Source organism: Sebastes fasciatus, chromosome 14, assembly GCF_043250625.1.
Source record: "Sebastes fasciatus isolate fSebFas1 chromosome 14, fSebFas1.pri, whole genome shotgun sequence".
Lineage (NCBI taxonomy): Eukaryota > Metazoa > Chordata > Actinopteri > Perciformes > Sebastidae > Sebastes > Sebastes fasciatus.
In genome coordinates this window covers 17,397,474-17,420,315 of record NC_133808.1, presented here as the reverse complement: position 1 = coordinate 17,420,315, position 22,842 = coordinate 17,397,474, and the positions used below count along the sequence as shown (strand labels likewise).

Here is a 22,842-nt window from a genome sequence, read left to right as displayed (position 1 = left end):
TTATTCCGTGTCCACTGTCAAATCATAGGCCTTTTTCACAAGAGACATTTTGAAATGTCAGGAAAAGCACACGTGTAAATAATCAATCAATGATGATGATCAATGCATGCTGGCTCACTGCAACACTGTCACGGCCTACTGGGACACTTTAACATAACAACATAACAAAATTGGATTCATATGACTCCAATAACAATTTACTCAGTAGTGAATCAGTTCTGGTTTGTAGCAGAATAGTCAAAATAAATCTGGTTCATGCTTTGCCCTTACTGTTATACTCCTTATAATGGAGGCGGGGAAACAGCCCAACACATTTGAAAATCACAGATATACTATAAAGACACTCATACAGATTCTACATACAAACAAATAACCAGTGTTTTAAAATCTAGCGTTGAAAGCAGATATAATGGTATGTCTGTGACAGTCTGAGACAAAGATAAGGAGGCTGTCATGTGCAGCCTAATGAGTCAGGTGATAAACAGCATCTGTTAGATTAAGCCAGAAAAAAATGGACTTGCCTGACCTGATTTACTGTATACAATGGAAGATACAACAAGGATATGAACAAGTTGGATAATGTTTGGAAGATTAAAATTATTTCAACCAAAACACACATCTACAGTATAGGCTATATTTAATTTTTTTTATTGGTGCAAAAACAAAACAGCAGTGACTTTACAAGTACTACAACAATGATAAGAACTGGGGAAAAATACCCAAGAAAAGACTAAGAAAACAAGGTGGCGTTCAGAGCTTGACATGAGACATAACAAACAAACAAAACAAAACCAACATAACAAAACCCCAAAAATGGATGAAATAATAGTCATAATAATTCTAGTAATAACCTCTTAAATAAAGAAAAAATAAAAGAACATAATAATAATAATAATAATAATAATAATAATAATAATAAATTAATCATCATTAATTTAAATTAATTACAGTAATAACTAGGTGGTAATAATAAGGAAGGAATTAAAAATAAATTAGTATATATTTCATTTCATTAGCTTCATATTAACCTACACAGTGTGAGATTATGGCGATCACATCTCTCCTTTGTATCTTATCACCATAACATTAACTTATTTCACTTATCCTAAAATTAATTACGGTTTGTTTTCTTTTTTAACTTAATAGCCTACTTGCATGCCATTGCACTTCAGAGATAAATATAGTACTTTTTACACAACCACACTAATATGACAGCTATAGTTACTTTTCAGTTATACTACATACTGTACATACTAAACATGAGTTTATAAAATATGATGCATTACTATAGGGAAACTAAACTATATAAAATTACAACATTAAAATGCTGCTTACATGTTAATGCACAAGAAATAATAATCCAGTATTATAGTAAATAATAATATAACACTTACAGGGGGCATTCTTTGCATAATGAGTACTTTTATTTTTGATATCATAAGTACATTATTTACCTTTAGATAAGAAACATTTTGAATGCATGCTTACAGTACACGTGATTCAAATCTGAATACTTCTTCCACCACCGACACACACATCAAACTGGTCTCAGTATTTGGGGTTTGAACTGGTCTCCAGTCTGGAGGGCCTCCTCTTATGTGACGTCAGAGAAGGAGATGCAGGAGAGGCGGGTTCACTTTGTAAGGGGGCCGTCTTAAATCCGAGAAAACCATTCAAAACCAGCAGTGGGAAAGCAACACCCCCGTGTCCATCACACTCCTTCACGAAGGCATCATCAGCCACTCACCACCAAGTCACCCAACAACTAGCAGCCCGAAAAAGAGAAGAAAAAAACAACAACGATGGCTCCAATCTCCATCAAGACTGTGTTGATCAGTGAGAGTGTGGACCCTCGCTGCAGGGCGATCCTGGAGGAAAACGGCATCCGAGTTACGGAGAAGCAGAACATGAAGAAGGATGAATTGCTGGCTGAGATAAAGGTAAAGTAGGTGTTGCGTAACAGCCTCCACATGCACCGGGAGTCGTTTCCGTTTCTGCGCAACATGAACTCGTTTTCCATTCATGCTAGAAAAGTTTGCATTTGAAAAGCTCCTTTTAAAAGTGTTTTTAAAGGCAAAAAATGCACTTTGCATGTGCACTTTTTTAGGCTGTGTACTCAGGCTGTTTCCTCCCAGCCTGTGCATGTATTTGCTGGTTGAGGTGAGACAATTGATTGTACATTTAGTACATTTAGTACCGCCCCCCTTAGGAAGCTGATGCAACTCAATCCTCACTTTACTCTCTCCATCACTGTTTTTCTCTCTGGGTGCCACATCATGCTGCACATTGGCAGCTGTTATCTTCTCAATGCAGAGGCTGTGCATGAAACAGAAACAAATATTTGCCTTTTGTACAAATTATATTTGTCAGATATATAATTTAGAGTTTGCAAACTGAATGGATTGCAGTGGTTTGGACTAGATTCAGGACTGGAATACTAAATTTTATATAAATCTGATCAAATCATGCAATTTATTCCAGAAAAATATAAAAAATTGAAAATACTTTTAACAATTTTTTCTTTCTTTTGCTATGGGACCAAACACATTTCCTAACAAGTAAATAAATCATATGTCAGTGCAGGACAGATCACAATATTATTGGCACATTTTAATGGACAATCCCAAGACTATAAGATAAGATGAACCTTTATTAATCCCCGGGGGAAAATTCAGGTGTCAAAGCAGCAAAGCACAGATAAACAGAAATACAGATTATATGAAAAGCTCCTTTTTAAAAGTAAATTTTAAAGGCAAAAATTAAGTAGCATCTGTGTTTTTTTCATACAAAGTTTAATGTGCACTTTTTTAGGCTTCCCCCTTGGGAAGCTGATGCAACTCATCCCTCATTTTACTCTCTCCATCACTGTTTTTCTCTGGGTGCCACATCATGCAGCACATTGGCAGCTGCCATCATCTTTTTTTTCTTTTTTCTTTTTTTTTTTAATCAATATTTTTATTGAATTTTACATAAAGACATATACACACATACAGACAGACTAACAATATAAATAATTAAATTATACAATGAAATGTTTAGTCAGAATTTCAAAGAAAGAGAGACATGACATTTCATGTATTTCACATATCTAACAAAGAAAATAAAAGATAAGACAAAATAAATAAATACCTCAAAGAAAAAAAAAAATACTTAACAATTATTTCTTTCTTTACCATTGAACCAAACACAAATCCTAACAAGTAAATAAATCGTATGTCAGCGCAGGACAGATCACAATATCATTAGCACATGTTAAACATTTTAAGACATAATTGTATTTCAAGCAGGTGATTCTGTTGCAGGTTTCTGCAACATAAATATAATTCATCTCTTTTAAATAGAGCGCTGATGCATATTCTGCTGTTTTGTGGCAGTATTACGCTGGAAGTCAGACAAGATTGTAGCAAAGCATGGAAAATCTCAAGGCTACAAGTCCATTTCCTGTGTCCACTGTCTGTCATAGGCCTTTTTCACAGAAGACATTTTGAACTGTCAGGAAAAGCACACATGTAAATATCATCTTAATACAATTCTGTGCATGTAACAGAAACAAATATTTGCCTTTTGTACAAACTATATTTGTCAGATTAGACATAATGGTTTGCAGTGGAAATGTTCTCATACAGACTGAGTGGATTGTTGTGGTTTGCAGTAGATTCAGGAGTGGACATACCACTCTGTTAGGCCATGAGGCAAGAGTGAGCTGTGTGGGCCCCTTTTTAACCACCGACCTCTCTCTGGTTACCCGTCTCATGTGTTCCTACCTGCCCTGATGAGTGCTGTGTGTCGGTTACAGTGATTTCACACATCTAATCATTGTTGCCTTTAAGTTTTGGTCTGATCCATGCTTACACTGGCTGTTTACACACAAACCAAGAGGAGAAACATAAATACAGTTTTTGATTACTGTGTCTATTGAGTTTATTTATCTTCTCTGGTGTTCATAAAGAGCTCAGAAAAAAGTAAATTACTATGAGCATTATTAATCAAGTAAATTGTCAAGTACATTTTATTTGTATAGCCCATCACAAATTTGCCTCAAGGGGCTTTACAATCTGTACAGGATACGACACCCTCTGTCCTTTACAGTACGAGCCTCTTATCGTATGAGGAAAAACGTAACCCAAAAACCCTTTTAACAGGGAAAAATGGAGGAAACCTCAGGAAGAGAAACAGAGGAGGTATTCCTCTTCCAGGACAGAGAGACGTGCAATAGACGTTGTGTGTACAGAGTAACAACATAATGAAAATACAACATAGACAATCCAAAGTCAAGGCTGCAACTGGACCTCATATAGCCTATCATAAATAGTAATGAAAGACAGGAAAAGTGATAAAAAGAAGCATTTATTACCGTAATAAAACCAGAGGATGGTTGCTGTGTTGTCACTATATTTCACTCACTTTGTATTGGGGAACTGCTAAAAATACACAGAACACAAGCTAAACACACTTCTGGTTCAGCTGCCTTTCACTTTCTGATAGGTTATGTGAGGAAAAATCTCCATACTTCACAAGCTGACGCGTTACCATGGTTACAAAATGATCTTGTACAAATATAGGCCACACATCACTTACACAGATCGGGAGATAGCTTTGTTAACAGCTCATGATCAGCTGTAGTTGAGCTTTTGAATTGAAGCAAAATAGAAAACACACATCCGCTATCACACAGGCCTTTGGGTTGGTCCGTTTGCTTTCACACCACAAAGGAACCTCACCAGAGTCCAGAGCCTGGAAGCGGACCAAGACCCTCCTTTTCAGGCGGTCTCAGTGCGGTGTTTTTTTTTCTCCACCAGCTTTGGATTGACTGCTTTCACAATAGCCTAAAAAAACTGTACTAACCGGGGGAAACGGGTTAGGTTCCATAAGTAGACACACATTTATTTAACTTTGTACTAGGGCTGACCTCGACCAAAGAACTTAGAGTAACACTTGTACCATTTTGTTGACTAATTGATTAGTTGATTTAATCGACAGATCTGTAAAACTGAGTTTCTCCACAAAGAATCACACAAACGCACCACTTTAAATCTTGTGTTTACCAGATATGTGCTCATAAGCTTCTTGGAAAGAAGTCATTCAGCATGAAGAAAGCATAAAAAACAACTGATCGACTAAAAAAATCTTAGTCGCCTAAGCCTTAAAACAACCAATTAGATGACTAATCGACTAAGAGGGGGCAGCCCTACTATGTACCATGTATACTTTAACTGAAACATTTTTAAGTACTAAAACTAAATTTTTTACAAAATTCTCCTCTAGAAGACGGGGCCTGTTTTAAGGCCCTTATCATGCCAGTTTATATTGTGCTGTAGTGGTACAATGACCAAAAAGTTTGCATTGATCAAAGTATTTGACACTCAGTGAATCTGTGGGTTTAGGGGCTCTTAAAGGTTTTTGGCCAAAGGGCAATTTGCCACTTTGCCTGGTTGCTAATAGAACTGCAACAATTTCTTGATTAATCAAACTATTAAATTAATCGCCAACTATTTTGATAGTCGATTAATCGGTTTGAGTAATTTTTTAAGAAAAGTCCAAATTCTCTGATTCCATCTTTTTAAATGTGAATGTTTTCTGGTTTCTTTACTCCTCTAAGACAGTAAACTGAATATCTTTGAGTTATGGACAAAACAAGACATTTGAGGACGTCATCTCTGATATTTTATAGACCAAACAACTACTCGATTAATCAAGAAAATAACAGATTAATCGACAATGAAAATAATTAGTTGCAAGACCTAGTTGGTAATCTAGCCTTAACCACAGATATAAAACACCATGAGATGAACAGTATTCTTCTCTCACCATCCTAGGACTACGACGGCCTTGTGGTTAGATCTGCAACGAAGGTAAACGCCGATGTCATCAATGCTGCTAATAATCTCAAAATCATTGGGAGAGCTGGAACTGGCGTGGACAATGTGGACGTTGATGCTGCCACCAAAAAGGGTATTATTGTCATGAAGTAAGTCTCCAGTCTGTGCACAAATTTGATTTGCAGTTTCAATATATAATGTACTGTCTGTTGACTGTAGACTGTTTTCTCCAGCACACCAAGCGGCAACACGATCAGCGCCGCCGAGCTGACATGTGCTCTGCTGATGAGCCTCTCAAGGTGAGATGAGCCACATGCTGTGTCTTTTTAACTGCATTCAAGTAATGTCCAAGAACTGCCATTATTGTGCCATTCTGTTTGCAGAAATGTGCCTCAAGCTGCGATGTCGATGAAACAAGGGAACTGGGATCGCAAAAAGGTGAGCAGAGGTTTGAGTTTGCCCCCTGTGTGCTCTCTGAACATTTGCCGGCACACAAAGCGATTACTGTTGCATGGTCGGCTCCGTTGTTCAGCCGGTCATCACTAATCAGGTGTGACACTCTGGTCATTGTTTGGTTTCTAATTTTACAGTTCATGGGTGCAGAGCTGTATGGCAAAGTGCTTGGAATAGTTGGACTTGGAAGAATAGGAAAGGAGGTCGCCTCAAGAATGCAATCATTTGGCATGAGGGTGAGTAACGAGATTATACATGAAAAGACTGGTCCCATTTCTCAGTGGTTAATCGCACTTTGATGATTAAACGAAACAAACACGGCAAGATAAGTTTTTGTCTCTTCTTAGACAATCGGCTATGATCCAATCACTCCTCCTGAGGTGACGGCCAGCTGGGGGGTGGAGCAGATGTCTCTGGAGCCACTGTGGCCCCAGTGTGACTACATCACTGTCCACACTCCCCTCATGCCCTCTACTGTTGGTGAGTTTTACTGAAGCTCTCATTATCATACAGCCGTCATAAATTGTACTGAAAAACTGTGGAATTTCCTTCTTTGCCCCAAGGTCTGCTCAATGATGAAACGTTTGCTAAATGCAAGAAAGGAGTGAAGGTTGTGAACTGTGCACGAGGGGGCATCATCGACGAGGCGGCTCTCCTCAGAGCTCTGGAGTCCGGACAGTGTGGAGGAGCGGGGCTTGATGTCTTTGTTGAGGCAAGATTATTGGAGCATGAAATTGTTTCTTTAATCGCTCATTAAAGAGATAATTTGGATGTTTTGAAGTGGGGTTGTATGAGGTACTTCAGTGTATTACTTCCAGTAGATGATGGTCGGCACGCCCCCAGTTTGGAGAAACAGGCAGGACTGCCGACACGGGAGCAAAACAATGTACTGCTGTGGACGGTGGCAGCAGCAAAACTTATTTTTAGTCGCATAAAAGAAAGGCCCAACTAAATAAAATCGATATCCGTTTAAGTGTAAGCTATATTTTGAATATTTTCACCGCTTTACCTTGCTGTTAGACAGCCCTTTCTGACGGGGAACTGAAGTTATAAATGCTCTCTTCAAAGCCACCAGACTCCTTTGACAAAAACAGTTATTTTACTTGACAGTACACAAGAGTTGCCGGTCTAACGCTGCCATGATCAGTTAGTTAGTTTGTTTGTCTTAATGTGTGACTTTGGTATTTTAAAGGATTAGTTCGGCTTCACCAAAGTCACACAATCACACAAACAAACGAACCGATCAAGGCAGTTGTAGACCAGAGACTCCTGTGTTCTGGGAAGTAAAATTACTGTTTTTGTCAATGGAGTCTGGTGGCTTTGAAGAGAGCATAGATGGATATAGCAGCTTCAGTTCCCCGTCGGAAAAGGCTGTCTGACGGCGAGGTAAAGCGGTGAAAATATTCTAAATATAGCGTACACTAAAATGTATTATTTTTATTTTTGGGTGGCTAAAATATGTGTTTCTGCCGTCCATAGCAGGAGTCTGTTTCTCCAAACTGACGACCGTCATCTACTGTAGGTAATACTGTACACTGACTATGGATAAGTACCTCATACAACCCCACTTCAAAACACCTGAACTATCCCTTTTGATATGAATAAAAGCGTGCCTGCAGCCTACATCTTACTTTGTTGTTTTATGCTTGGTCACAGGAGCCTCCTAAGAACCGTCCATTGATCGAACATCCTAATGTCATCAGCTGTCCTCATCTGGGAGCAAGTACAAAGGAGGCTCAGGCTCGTTGTGGGGAGGACATCGCTCTGCAGATTGTGGACATGGTGAAGGGCAAGAAGCTGGTTGGAGCAGTAAGTTTATACCTTTTTCAAACAAATTACTTCTCACGCCTTGAGATTTGTTCTTGCAAAATGTTAAAGGGGCACTTCAATGAAAAATCAATGCAGCAATGCTTCAAAAGCAATGCAGCAGAACTCAAGATGACCTCTAGTCCCTAAAATAAAGCTCCAAGAACAATGAATCCTACACTTGTAATGCAACTGGATAGCATCCTTTATTAGACCCATCACGCCCCCCGTTTTTTAACACAGGCTGTCTGTCTAAAAGTTAATATCTCTAAGCACAAGCCACAGACAACATTATGCAACTGTTTTCACTGGCTGAGTAGTTGTTGGAGTCAAAGCTTCTCTTGACTTCACGTTTATGACAGTTTGATGGATTTGAGTCGATTTTTTTTGGTACAGCAATGTCAGGTGAGCATGTCAGGTGAGCTCTGTCAGCAGCATCCTGCAGGAAGCTTGTGTGAGGTCTTGCCATTCCACACTTAAATTGCAAAGCAAAAAATAAATGCATGCAGTTTGATGCACTTAGTTTGTCATATTTTGACATTAAAAACAACATTGTACGATTTTTTTCTGTTATTTAATTGTTGATTTGAAGGAAAAACGGATTGTTAGAATTAATGTCCCGTGATATTTCCAACAATAAGACACCATAGTTATAAGAAAGCAGTCAGGAGAGATTAAACTGAGGTAAATGGAGAAACAAGTATTTACACAAATGCAAATACTGCTTCACTTCAAATTTACCTTCCTGTACGAAAAACAGGAAGGTAAATCTGATCATCATAAGTCTCTTACTTATTACTTAGCATTTTTGATATGTGATACATGCAGATGCTTCTGACAAGAAGCCAAGCTAATATAATCTTCCAAGTAAGCTTTTACTTTTGCAGTCTACATTTATACTGCAAAAATGGCTTGATGTTACGGAGTCACAGAGTCACTGAAATAGTGATAGTGTTCAACCTAACAGACTCTCAGGTTGCATGCGAAATTCCACACTAACATGGTATTTAGTACACTAAAACAGTACATGTAGATGAGATTTTTCAATAGTAAGTGAATTGCATGCTATTTCTGGTGAAATATTACATTAAGCAAACGCTGGACACTATGCCGGTATAAGTATCCCGCAGTGCAATAGTGACGACAACGTTCATAACAGACGTTGACGGACAGCTCTGTAACATCAATGACACTTCAATCTAAGTGTAAGTATAAGATTCCACTTTGCAAGGAGTAATGTCTTTTTTAAATTAGTTCAGACTTTATGATTCTCACAAACCATCGTGTTGGTCACATGAGGTTGGCACGGGTTACTATGGTTACACGTCACCAACCGGCAAGGAGACTCTCAGGAAGTGAAGACGTAAATTACAGCTCAGTGCGTCCGAAAAGATACATACTGCTGTTCATTCACACAAAAGTATGTTGAACGATAGTACACCTATTGGGTATGTAGTGCATAGTATGTGATTTCGGATGTATTCTCAGATTTTAACACACATCTGAGAATATAACGATGGAGCTCTCTGTGGAAAAATATGACACAAACCCTCATGCACTATTGCATAATTCAGGCATCTTAACATTAAAATGACCTTGTAAATACATTCCTGTCTGTGTTCTGTAATGCGTTGTCATCAACATCTTAGACTCAGCATAGATTACCATTTGACATACCGTGTGTCACACTATGTTCTAATGTAATACCAGAGGCGGGTATGTTTTCATTCCAGCACTACAACAGCTGTTTTCATGATTATGATCAGCTACCTCTCTTTCAGGGTGTTTTAGTGAGTAAAAACAAACCCAGTTCCTTCATCAGTAGCAGTTCAGGAGCTTTCTATAATGTCACAGGATCTTCCTCAGCAGATGAAGTTTTCCCAGTTGTTTCCGATTCTCTCATCCATGTTGACTGAAAGGTCACTCTTGACCTTGGAAACAGCAGTTGGCAAAACAGTCTCAATCACATCACACAATCTTCCAAGATTTCGTAGATTGTGATGTGCTCAAAAGATTGAATACTAAATCGACCTTGAACTTGAACTTTCGATGAAAACATTGGATGAACTATCTGTCAATCAAACATCTTTTTCATCAGAGAAAAGCCTTCAGTGCTGTTCTTTGCTCTTCTTTCAATGAAGAAATACTCTCCAGTTCTGCCATAACTGATGCTATTGTTTAGAACGAACAGTCGCCTCTCTGTGTTGCCTGTTACTTGAAGCCCGACGAGATGGATTTTCATATGAGATGTGATCCCACGTGATCTTGTGACGTCGCAAGAATCCAGCAAGGTTAACCATCATGAAGAAATATTGAATATAAAAATAACCCACAAAGATATTTACAATAACTGGTCATATGATCCAATGTGTAGTATTATAAGAAAGTAAAAAATTTGGCATGAAAATGGATATTTAGTGTTCGAGGGTGATGGAGGTTGACTTTGAAGAAGGTGGGAAGATTTGAAAGAGGGCGCTCCTCGTGGGCTGTAATGTGGGTTTCAAAATGCTTCTGTTTTCCAAAAGTGAGATCACACTCAGTTCACAAAAATACTCTGATTCTACGTCTTCTCCTGTTTGTAGGTAAATGCACCGGTTCTGGCCAGCACGTTCTCCCAGGACTCTTCCCAGCTGATCAAACTGGGAGAAGCTGTCGGAGCTGTGCTGCAGTCTTGTACGACTTCAAAGAAAGCGTTTAAACATGTCCACATTACTACTCAAGGTAAGTCTTCTGGCCTTAACTACTGGTCTAACCGGTTTGTTCAACCTGAAGAAAGCGGGGGAGGGGGAGTTATATCATTTTTTTCTCCCTCTGGTGGTATGATTGTGAAGATGCACTTTCTGCTGTCAGTTTTTCGAAAATTGCTAGTAGTGGCTGTTAACACTTAGTACTGTTTTGTTCAAACCAGGGGATTGCATGAAGTCCTCCACTGGTTACATGACTTCATCGGTACTGGTTGGACTGCTGAACCATGGATCTGGCTGCGGCCCGAACCTCATCAACGTACTGAGTCTAGCCGCGGAGTCTGGAATCACGGTACGACATGATTTCATTCCTGCAAATGCCACATGATAATAACAAGTGTGTCTTTTTAGAAAATAATCTTTTCATACATGTGAACTGACTACTCAGGTGAACCAGGCCCACTGTGCGTCTGACGGGGCTGCCAGTGGAGTGTGTAAGGTGGAGATCGTGGCCAACGGCTGCAGCTACAAAGCCAGTGGTTCAGTTCAAGGTGGCGTGCCGGTCCTGCTGGAGCTGAGCGACAGTGTGTTCAGACAGCCGGTCTCTCTCACTGGAAATCTGCTGTTCTTCAAAGCCTCTGCGAGTCCTCAGCTCCTATCCTCAGTGGCTGGTAAGAAACTTTAAAATGATGCATTACCCAGTAATGTTCAGGGGAAATCAATCCTACAACACCAAAGTTGTTACAATAAGGACATAACTAGTTGGTCTCTGTATTAACACACTAAGCAGGGCTAACTATTTAGCACATGTCAAGCGATGATACAAAGTTTCAGCTATGTAAAGCATAAAATATAAAATCATATTTGCCTTGTGGGACAAATGCATGCTATTTTATAGTTTCCACTAGGGGCAGCTGCTGTATTATTTGTTTGCATCAAAAGTAAATGTAGTTGCTAATCATAGACATATCCCAGACTGTGGAGAAAAAAATCCCCCGAACATTAAGTAGCCTCTATGGGAAAATAAAATGTGTGGGGTTATTTTTTTCATTAAAAAACAGTGGCATTATGTTAATAAACTGGCATTTAAAAGGTTAAAATTCTGAATATTAATGAATATTTGGTAGTGATGATCAGAACTGATGTTGGTTAAATGATTTAGCTGATTTAAAGTGGAAAGTATTGATAAATTATATAGTGTTTTAGGAAGGGGACATTAAGTGGGAGTATTTATTAAAATCTGACACTGCACAAAAAATAGAAATGCATTAAAATCAATGTTGTTGCTAATCATTGACATATCTCATATGAAAAAATAAAAAATTCCCTCTAGCATTTAGTATACAGAAAATAATTATATTTTTGTGTTTTTTGTCGATTAAAATATTTAACTCAATGAAAGTGGAAAATAATATGAATATATACATTTTATGGCCTTTTTTGGATACGGACATTTTGTCCACCATTCAAGCAATGTTTTAAAAGTGAGGCAAAAATGTTAAACACATCAAAACTCAACCGTTTTTATTTCTGATCATCTGTACACCAGAATATTTGTCGAGACATTTCATAGAAAATGAATTCTCTTTAATCGTCACAGTATGTACAGTACAAATGGTACTCACACAGCTAAAACATCCTGTTTTCCTCATGTATATTTCTGAATCTGCCAAACTATTTGGCCTCTAGATAAGTGAGATGTAATATGCAATTTTACTTCACTTTTGTTTAATATGAAGATATGCCTTTCACTTTTGGTTTTGATAAGATATTTTTCAAACACATTTTCTTCAAACTTGACTTTTACTGGAGTAAATATTACACAACACATTATTCCTGTAGATATACAGCCAGTATATTGGCTGTATGTGATGTCAGACAAAATGTAACTTTAAAGCAGCTGAAGGGGAGATTTAGGGTTCAAGTGGTAAATGGTGAGAGTAATTTTGCAGTTACTTTAGGAGTCCTTTAGTTAAAATAACACACGCATTCCCAACTGTTGTTTATTGACTTCAGATGTTCAGTTTGAATGAAAGGTGGTGCTGAGTTATGACTTCTAAAACTGTGTTTTTCTCTCTTTAAAATTGCACCTCTTGTCTCTTTTCAATTGTTCTTTGTTTAGGACTTCTGGCCAAAGAGGGAGTGGAGATTGAGTCCTTCAGCGCTCCGGCAGACCGCGCTGGGGATCAGTGGTATTGTGTCGGGGTGTCCTCTCTCCCACGAGACCTCAGTGCCTTGAAGCCTTTGGTTAAAGAGGCTGCACAGCTCACCCTTTAAATGAACGCAGCAGTGCGGTCTATAAGTCTTAACATCTCCGAGAGTGTCTAATAGGTCTTAGCGTTTACAACTAACAACTAATAAGAAGAACATTTGTGGTTTAAAACTTGCATTTTGATAACATTCCAGTGTTTAGATGCTTAACATGCACTTTGTTGAAGTAAAATAAATGTTTCATTGCCCAGTTCTCAGTTTGCTGTTTGACCTTTTCCTGTTTTTAATCCTTCAAAGCAGAGGTGTAAAATAAAGTAAGAACAATTGTAACGTACTGACAGTTAAGTGTTTTTTTTCAGTGAACTTCACAGTTTCTCTTTTTGAATTTTAAAAGGGACTTACTGCAACATGTTGCCGGTCTATTAAGCACACATTAATGCACTCCAATACAACAGCCCTGTAATACAACTTGTATTTTTGTAAAGTTTAAAATGAAAATTTATATTATTCAAATGTAGGCATTAGTTAATAGTACTTAATCACATTAAAAGCTCATAAAATATGATGCATCTCCAGTAAAACTATCCACGGTCTCTAAGTACATTTACTCAAGTACTGTATTATTTTGAGGTACTTGTACTTTACTTAAGTATTTCCATTGTCTGCTACTTTATACTTCTGCTCCACCACGATTTCATTACTTTTCAGACAACTACATTTATTTTTTAACATTATGTTGCTCGTTACTTTGCAGGTTCCGATTAATAGTACAAGATATAATCAACAAATAAATGCAGTTTGTATTATTATGGATTAAGATAAGACTTTATTGATCCCTTGGTGAAATTCACAAGTTACCTAGCAGTATATATAATGAAAAATAAGCCCCACCTTTAAGCCGCAACACTAAATTATAATTTATATCATTAATACATCGCTAGTTATAATTCAATAATGTAATATGCATTATTCTGAAATGTTCTGCATAATAATAATATATCATAGTACATAATTAGTAGTTTTGGTATGTTAAGTATATATCTATGACAGTACTTTTAAATTGTATGTATATAAAGGTATGTAAAGTACATTCACTCAAGTAATGTACTTGTGTATAATTTTGAGGTACTTGTACTTAACTTGAGTCTTTTCTATTCATGCCACTATCTACTCCACTACATTTCAGAGGGACATAATTTGTACTTTTTACTTGACTACAATTTTTTGACAGCTTTAGTTATGTTACAAACTAAGATTTTTTCAGACAAAACATGTGAAAAGTTTATAAAAGAAAACATAAACAAAGGGCTTCACACTGTCGCTCCCTTAAGTACAGTTTATTGCTGCTTTGAAAAAAAAAAAATAATAATTTTAATTAATTTTGAGGGGTACTCAGTTGGTCGCAATCTGCAACCACACCACTAGATGCCACGAAATACTACACTCCACTTTTAATGGAGAAAATAATCAGCAGATTAATCCATAATGAAAATAATCATTAGTTGCAGTCTGATACATATAGATGATAGTTAAAAATTAGCTACATCTCAACCAACTACAACTGTAAAATCCTGCTTTTACATTATGAATAATAATATCATATAGTTTAACAGCCACAGGGGACATTTTACTACATTAAGTGGCCTACTTTTACTTTTAGGCTACATTTACCTTATTATACTTCCATACTTTTACTTTTCATTGCAGGACTTTTACTTGTAACAGAGTATTTTGAAAGTGTTATTAGTCATTTATATATATTGTATATATGTATATATGTATATGTGGTATGCAGTGTGCGCATGTAGTGCAATGTGCGGTGTATATATGTGTATATATGTATATATATATATATATATGTGTGTATATATATATAGATGTGTATATATGTGTATATATATATATATATATACATATATGTATATATATATATATATATATATATATATATGTATACATATATGTATACATATATATATATATATATATATGTATACATATATGTATATATATATATATATATATATATATATATATATGTATACATATATGTATATATATATATATATATATATATATATGTGTGTATATATGTGTATGTATGTATATATTGCTGGTCGTATTGCATGTGTATATTGTATATTATAAATTGTATATTATAAATAATAATTGGCGCATATAAGAAAAGATAACAAATAGTCAATATGATTAAGTTAAATATGTAAGTAATGAATTGGTATTGTGATTAAGTTATATTATAAGTAATGAATTGATATTCTGGATTGATAACAAATTTATATTTTGATGAGGATTATTATATCAGTTATTCATTTATATTTCTGTATGACACAGATTTAAAGTAATAATTATAGTTAGAATAATTATAAATAATAATTATAGGTAGACAAATTTAGGAAAATTTAATTAGAGTATGTGTATGGTTCAATAAGGAAGCTGGTTAATAATTAATAATTGATTTATGGAGAAGGGGTGGGATTAAATAAGTTTATACTTCTCACTCCTTTTCGAATATGTAAATCAAGGCATCAAGTGTTGACAATTTATTTTTCTTATGCTTTTCATTGTATGTAAATACTAGTTTCTGACTTACCACTTGTTGGTATGATCAATCTTTTTCTTTATTTTGTATTTTATTTTTATATATATATTTTTTTGATGCATTGTTTTATGCACATTTAGTGTACAGTAAATCTGCCTACTATAGCAGCTCACAATCAGTGAGATCTTGTGCAGGAGCTCTGTATCGTGCACTGTGCTGTTAATCCCTGTTAGGATTAGATAAAGCCTTGACCACACTGAAAGTGGGTTGAAAACACCATGGCAACGAGCAGAATGGAGGAAAACACGACTAGTGAACACACATTGCTATGGCTTCTTGTGAGTGGTGTATTGAAGGAGACGCTCATCTGTGTAAGATCTGTATTGTGTTTGAGGAGCTTCTCCTTCTGTTGGGTCCACTAATGCGCTCACGAGACTGTGCATGCATGGAGGCTATATTTAGAAAATAGCGGTGTTGGGTGATTCCTCTGAATGGTTGCTTGGTTTTGTCAAGGACCTGCTGGTGGAGAGAGGAGGAGGAGGAGGAGGAGGAAGAAGAGGAGGAGGGGGGATGGACGCTGCACATAAATACCAAAATAGGACAGAGCTGCCTGCGACAGTCCTGCACCAGCTAAATTGAGGTGCATGTGTTTATTTTGAAGAGGAGCAGAGAGAGGACACACTCTCTGTGGAGAGGTGAACAGCACGGTGCCATTCAGTGGAAATAGGATGAAAGGTAAGCCTATAGTCTCCTTGAATGTAACCTATTTATGAATTAAAGGTTGTGTCCGAAATTCCACACTAACATGCTATTTAGTGCGTTAAAGCAGTATGTGAGATGTTTTATTAGTATATCTGAAACCTTAGTGTGAAACCAGTAGTATTAGCAAATTGCATACTATTTCTAGTGAGGTATTACAGTATGCAGCGTTGGGCACTACGACTGCATAAATATCCCACAATGCAATGCGACTTGACAGACAGCTCTGTAACATCAATAACATTCCTATTTAAAGGGACTGTTTGTAACTTCATACACGTATAAATCAATCTGGGTCGGTGTCCCATGCGCGCTCGCGTCTGGCTACGCTGTTCAGACTCAGACTCCAACACAAACTACACAGAAGCACCAAAACCGCAAAGTTATATCTAGTAAAGCCCGTCTTGCAAAAAAACAGTGTTGGCCGCAGTCGGAGGACGCGGGAGAGACCGTAGCTTTGGTCTCCAGGGCCAGAGTCTCTGCTGTACTCTGTTCCTCTGCTCCTCTTCCTGTCTGCTTGCCTTCACTCACACGCCGCGCTCGTTCTCGCTATTTCGCTCCACTCTCATGTGCATGCGCGGACACTACACACTGCAGAAGACTTCGTAGCTCTGAGAATATCTAGTCAACTAGTGGACGTTTATGCAGAAATAAATGCTGCAGTTCATCCAGACCAACAGAGGTTCTCCGTGTCTTGTGAAGTGACGGGGCTCCGCAGCGAGAAACGTTATGTCTCCGACCGGGTGCCGGTGTCTACCCTGTTTCCTCCGACCGCGGTCGGGAGGCTGAAGCAGGAAATGCCGACACTAGGATCAGCAGTGATTCATGGAGAGACCTTCGTCTGGTCAGCTAACATTACTGCCAAGCAGCTGAAATATAGAGTGATATTGTGGTTTTAGCTGATGTGGGTCGCCTCCCTGTTTTGAGCGATGCTCGTTCAAATCTATGTAGAGCAACAGGACGCTGACTTTCGTTGACTTAACGGCCACAGGTGTCGCTGTTAACAAGCATTTCTGATTCTTACAAACAGTCCCTTTAACTGTGTATGAGATTTCAATTTGCTAGGCATAATATATATTTTAAATGCGTTCAGACTTTGATTCTCCCAAACCGTCGTTTTGGTCACATGAGGTTGGCAGGGGTTACCATGGTTACACGTCTCCAACCCATGGATGTATAAAGAGAACTGGATACAGCGTTGGAAGCGGAGCCCCGTTCATTCCTATGAAAGTTGCTCAGTGGCGCATGATGCCAAAATGGCTCGACTTCCGACTGGAAAAGTACCGGAATCTTCCGGCAATCTTCCGCATCCATTGGGCCCGTAGAGCAGGCGCAGTAGCGTCCGCTCGGTCACATGGCTCGGTCACGGGGTCACAACGTCACGCAGTCGTCACGGCTTGCTAACTCCACCTCCAACCTCGGTTTGGGTCTCATTCACATGAGCGGAGGAAGGGAAATAACTCTGGATTCAGCTATTAGCTGCATTTTACAACTTTTAGGACTTAATGATTTAAATAAGGGCTATTAGAGTGTTCGTACAGGGATGTTGATTCACCTAAACAAAACAAATATCTGCTGAGTTACACACATCTCTTTCCCAATGTAAATCTATGGGAAAAAGTATTTTCGGGCCCAATGGCATCACATGAATGACACGGAAGTTGTAGTACCGCCGTTTGGCCACTATGAAAATTGGGATCAACGACCGGCGCTCTTCCTGGGGGCTTGGTTGGCACGGGTTACCATGGTTACATGTCTCCAACTGGCAAGGAGGCTCTCAGGAAGTGACGACGTAAATTACTGCTCAGTGCGTCCGAGAAGATGCATACAACTGTTTATTCACACTAAAAACTATGTTGAACGATAGCACACATATTGAGTATGTAGTGCATAGTATGCAATTTCGGACAAAGCCAAAGGGTGAATAAAGGGTAAATAAAAGGACACTGACACCATAGTTTTCCTTTGCTTGACTCTACAGTATGATGTGTAATTGGAGCACTGACATATTTCCATGTATTTCCCCAGATACCATGTCACATAAGCCAGATGACAGCTACACATACGACTTCTGTGATGGTGACCACCCAGCAGAGATCCTGGATGCTCTCAGGCATTTCTACATCAGTGGCCTGTTCACAGACGTTGCTCTACAATGTGGCGAGTCCGGACAGGTGTTTCACTGCCACAAGGCGCTACTGTCAGCCCGCAGCTCCTATTTCAAAGTCATGTTCACAGCTGACATGAGGGAGAGGTCAAACAGCATCATCAAGCTCACCGGGGTGGACTGCGTGGTGCTGGGTGCTCTGGTGAACTATGTGTACACAGCTCAGGTGAGCATCACTCAGAGCAACGTGCAGAGCCTGCTGGAGGCTGCAGACCTCCTTCAGTTTGTTTCTGTGAAACGAGCATGTGAGGAGTTTCTCATTCGCCTCCTGGATGTGGACAACTGCCTGGGGATGCACGCTTTTGCCGAGCTGCACCTGTGTCCCGGCCTGGAGAGGGAGGCCCGCAGGCTGATGCTGAGCAGCTTCACAGAGCTCATTCAGCAAGACGAGTTCCTGGAGCTGGATCATGAAAGGATGAGATCAGTTCTGGCTGCTCAGATCCTCCTCACCATGCAGAGGGATGATGTCTTGATAGATGCCGTAGCCAAATGGGTGTCCCATGACTTGGATCATCGTGTTCAATGTACTGCAGAGTTGCTGCACTCCATCCATCTGGACCTGGATGAGATTAACTTCAAGGCTACTGTAGAGGGGCACAGACAATGCTCAGTGAGCAGTGAAGGGGTGTTTAAATCTATGATCGTTCAGGCTTTAAGGTCCAACGGCAAAGAGGTTTCTACAAGCAGAAAGGTGTCCTCCAGCATGTATATCGTCGGTGGATACTACTGGCACCCTCTGTCTGAGGTTCACATATTGGATCCTATCAGCAACACCTGGGTGCAAGGAAAAGACATGCCTGACCACGCGAGAGAGAGCTACAGCGTCACTTTACTTGGAGCAAACATCTATGTGACGGGTGGTTACAGGACAAACACGGTGGAGGCTCTGGACACAGTTTCAGTTTATAACTGTGACTATGATGAATGGACCGACGGTTGTCCCATGATCACGGCCAGATACTACCACTGCTCCGTGACTCTGCATGGATGCATTTATGCCATTGGAGGATACAGAGGAGGAGCTCCAGAGCAAGAGACAGAATATTATGATCCTTTGAAAAAGAAATGGTTCCCTTTGGCCAAAATGATCCAAGGTAAATATTAAAGAGGACCTATTTTGCTTTTTTGCTTTTCCCCTTTCCTTTAGTGTGTTATATAGTGTTTTGTGCACGTAAAAGGTCTACAAAATTACAAAGCCCAAAGTCCGCGCCAAAGAGAGTTACTCTCCCCCAGAAACACTGCTCCTGAACTGCCTGAAACACACGCTTGAAGTCCCGCCTTTTCTTCCGTAACACGGTGATGTCACCAAGTAACACATTTGCATAATACCTGCTTAGCGGCTATTTTGGCAAGCCCTCAAACAAAGCTAGTTAGAGCAGAGCTGGAGCGGAGTCTGAAGAGTTTGGTTCAGTTGACCAATCAGAATGTTTCAGACAGATGGTGAAAAAAGGTGCAGCAGCACAGCCGGTACGAGAAAAATAAAGCATTCTTATTAACATAAAAGCATATAAACATGTTGTAGTAGAAACCCAAAATACAATTATGCACCTGAAAATGAGCGTAATACGTCCTCTTTAAGTGATGTGTTATGTATCAATGAACTGAGGATGAAGAAAGAATAAATCAATGTTGAGAAAGGAATCTCACTACAGGGTCAATCACATCACATGATCTTCATCATTCATTCTTAACCTTCCATGACGGAGATCATGTGATTTGATTTGAAGCTCCTGAACAGCTTCTAAATGATTGAACTTGTGGTGAGATTGTTTTTTTCAACTGTTTCCAAGGTCAAGAATGAACACTGAATCTCAATAAATGAATGCTTTTCTCAAAATATCCTTTTTTTTTTTTTTAAAACGCATTAATTTATACAATTTTGTAATAATCACAATTACTTGATTTAATCAACAGATCTGTGACAGTTTCTCCACAAAGAATCACAGTAAAGCACCACTTTAGATTGTGTGTTTATCAGAAATGTGTTCATTAGTATCTTGGAAATAAGTCATGCAGCATGAAAAAAGCATAAAAATAACTAATCGACTAAAAAAATCGTAGTTGACTAAGACAAAAAATTACTTAATCAACTTATTACTTAATACTTTATTCATGTACCTGTTTGTGTTTATGCAGTTTATTGGGAACACCAAACAAAAAAGTGAGCTTAAAGGTTCATTCTTGACCTCGGGAATAGCAGTTTGACAAAAAAAAAATCTTAACACAAGTTCCACTTACTTGTTTTCTACCTGAGCTTTCAGCCACATCTTTGGTCTGTCATCAGTAGATGCTCAGTTGTCATAACAACTGAATCATCTCCTGAACCCAGATCTACGGAGCATTTTAGCATCTTCCAGCTCATTGTTTTGGTTTGATGGCCCACAACTTTATTGTATTCACTCTCACTGCTATCATTAACCCCGCTTTCAAACACAGGCAGCTGGTTTCAGTGAGAAAAGCTCTGATAAACCCACTGTAGCCTATGCTACCGGCTGCCCATAGCACCAAAAGACAGACAAAGTTAGTTAGCTAGCTTGTGAACATAGGGGAGCATTTAGCAGCTAAATGGTCAGATATTTCTCTCAGGAGTTGGTGGGGAGCAAAACAGAACTGAAAAAAGAGAATATTGGTTTTACTAGTGGCCAGAAACACGACTCCAGATGAACGTTAAAGTTGCTCCAGATCTGCTGGAGGTGTAAATAAGCAACAGCTTGCTAACAATTTTGCCATATCAGCTGTAGGCCTATGAGGTGATAATGTGTTTCTTCCAAAAGAAAATCTGTAGATGTGAGTGATTGTTCATATGATACCTATAACCTCTGTTTCCTTTGAAGGTGTAGGAAATGCCACTGCTTGTGTAATGGGAGATAAAATCTATGTGACCGGAGGCCACTATGGGTACAGAGGAAACTGCACCTATGAAAAAATCCAAGTCTACAAGCCAGATGTCAACGAGTGGAGTATCGTTACAATAAGTCCACATCCAGGTATGAGAAAAAGAAGAAGAGATGGGAATACAAATATGTTGAATATTGTATTCTGATTTGAAATCTTGTGTTTTCAGAGTACGGGCTGTGTTCAGTGTCTCTCAACAACAAGCTGTACCTGGTGGGTGGACAGACGACGATCGCAGACTGCTACGACATCGAGAGAGACGAATGGAGACCGATATCAGTGATGAAGGAGAGGAGGATGGAGTGTGGGGCGGTGGTAGTAAATGGTTGTATTTATGTAACGGGGGGATACTCCCACTCAAAGGGGACATATCTGCAGAGCATTGAGAAATACGACCCGGAGCTGGACTCTTGGGAGATTGTGGGGACTCTTCCGAGCCCGGCCAGATCACATGGAAGTGTTTGTGTTTACGGTGTTTAGTGTTTATCACATCATTTTGTGCCAAATGGATCAGATGGTGAGCTGTATTCTGTCAAAGTCTGCAAGTTAGGTACACTCACACAATATGTCGAAGTAGCACTGTGTAACTATCTTTATAGAGAGCACATTTGCCAAACTGTGAATATAATATAATAGTATTTCACTTAAACTCAGGGGCTTCACAATTAGCACTTTATTTTGGGGTGTTTCTGTTTTTATAGATTGAAAGGAAAAACTGAAAAGTGAAAAAAAGATGACTGTATATGAGTATTATTCAAATCCACTTTACATAAACACAGAATCCACCTCAGACTACTACAGGAAGTCAGTCAGAGTTGGGGGTGCTTAGAGAAAGTAAGTCCATATAATGACATACTAAATGCTGCATGACATTCATGTTGTTTTTAAACAATATTTGTATTATGCTTTTAAACACAAACACAGACAAAACCAACAATACACCAACACACAGTGGCCACAAGAACTAAACATCAGATGATTGTACACAATCACATAAATATGTAGTGGAAAATGTCATAGCATCTATGTATGTATGTGTATAAGGATAAGGAGGCGCTCAGTCCATCACAGTTGATTACAATCGACAGGCAACAACAAAACATTTTAAGAAAAATCAGAAAACAAAACAATAAATAAAAGTCAGTAAATAAATATCTCAACACAAAAGTGTCACTTTGCCAATTTTCAACGCTGCAATTTATCAGACCCTTTAGTACAGTATTTGTAAGTCTTTTACCAGCAAATTTAAAGAAGAATGTCCAAGTCTTAAAGAAATCAGACATTTTACATTGAAATGTGTATGTTAGATTTTCCACCCCACAATTGTTGTTGGTGTATCATCGATCCATCTAAGGAATATATACATATATATTAATACAGGGACTGGGTACATTTATGTTTTTTGCTTCAATTTGAATGGCCAGGATGATTTATATTTAATAGTTATTAACAACATTTAACACTAATTCCCAGGTACCCCCCAGGATT

At 38.6% G+C, this 22,842-nt stretch overlaps 2 protein-coding genes across 2 annotated transcripts; both read left to right on the top strand.

The window, feature by feature from the left end:
* Positions 1-1,670: 1,670 nt before the first annotated feature.
* Positions 1,671-13,307, top strand: phgdh (phosphoglycerate dehydrogenase). Its single transcript, XM_074659354.1, has 12 exons — positions 1,671-1,940; positions 5,817-5,968; positions 6,053-6,118; positions 6,203-6,257; positions 6,410-6,508; positions 6,620-6,752; positions 6,836-6,984; positions 7,929-8,081; positions 10,661-10,799; positions 10,987-11,114; positions 11,211-11,433; positions 12,885-13,307. The coding sequence occupies exons 1-12, from the start codon at positions 1,803-1,805 to the stop codon at positions 13,037-13,039; spliced, it is 1,590 nt and encodes a 529-aa protein (XP_074515455.1). The 5' UTR covers positions 1,671-1,802; the 3' UTR covers positions 13,040-13,307.
* Positions 13,308-15,803: 2,496 nt separating this feature from the next.
* Positions 15,804-22,301, top strand: klhl23 (kelch-like family member 23). The gene is made up of 4 exons (XM_074659351.1): positions 15,804-16,268; positions 18,321-19,553; positions 21,294-21,446; positions 21,524-22,301. Exons 1-4 carry the CDS (start codon positions 16,262-16,264, stop codon positions 21,832-21,834), a joined length of 1,704 nt encoding a protein of 567 aa, XP_074515452.1. The 5' UTR covers positions 15,804-16,261; the 3' UTR covers positions 21,835-22,301.
* Positions 22,302-22,842: the final 541 nt, after the last annotated feature.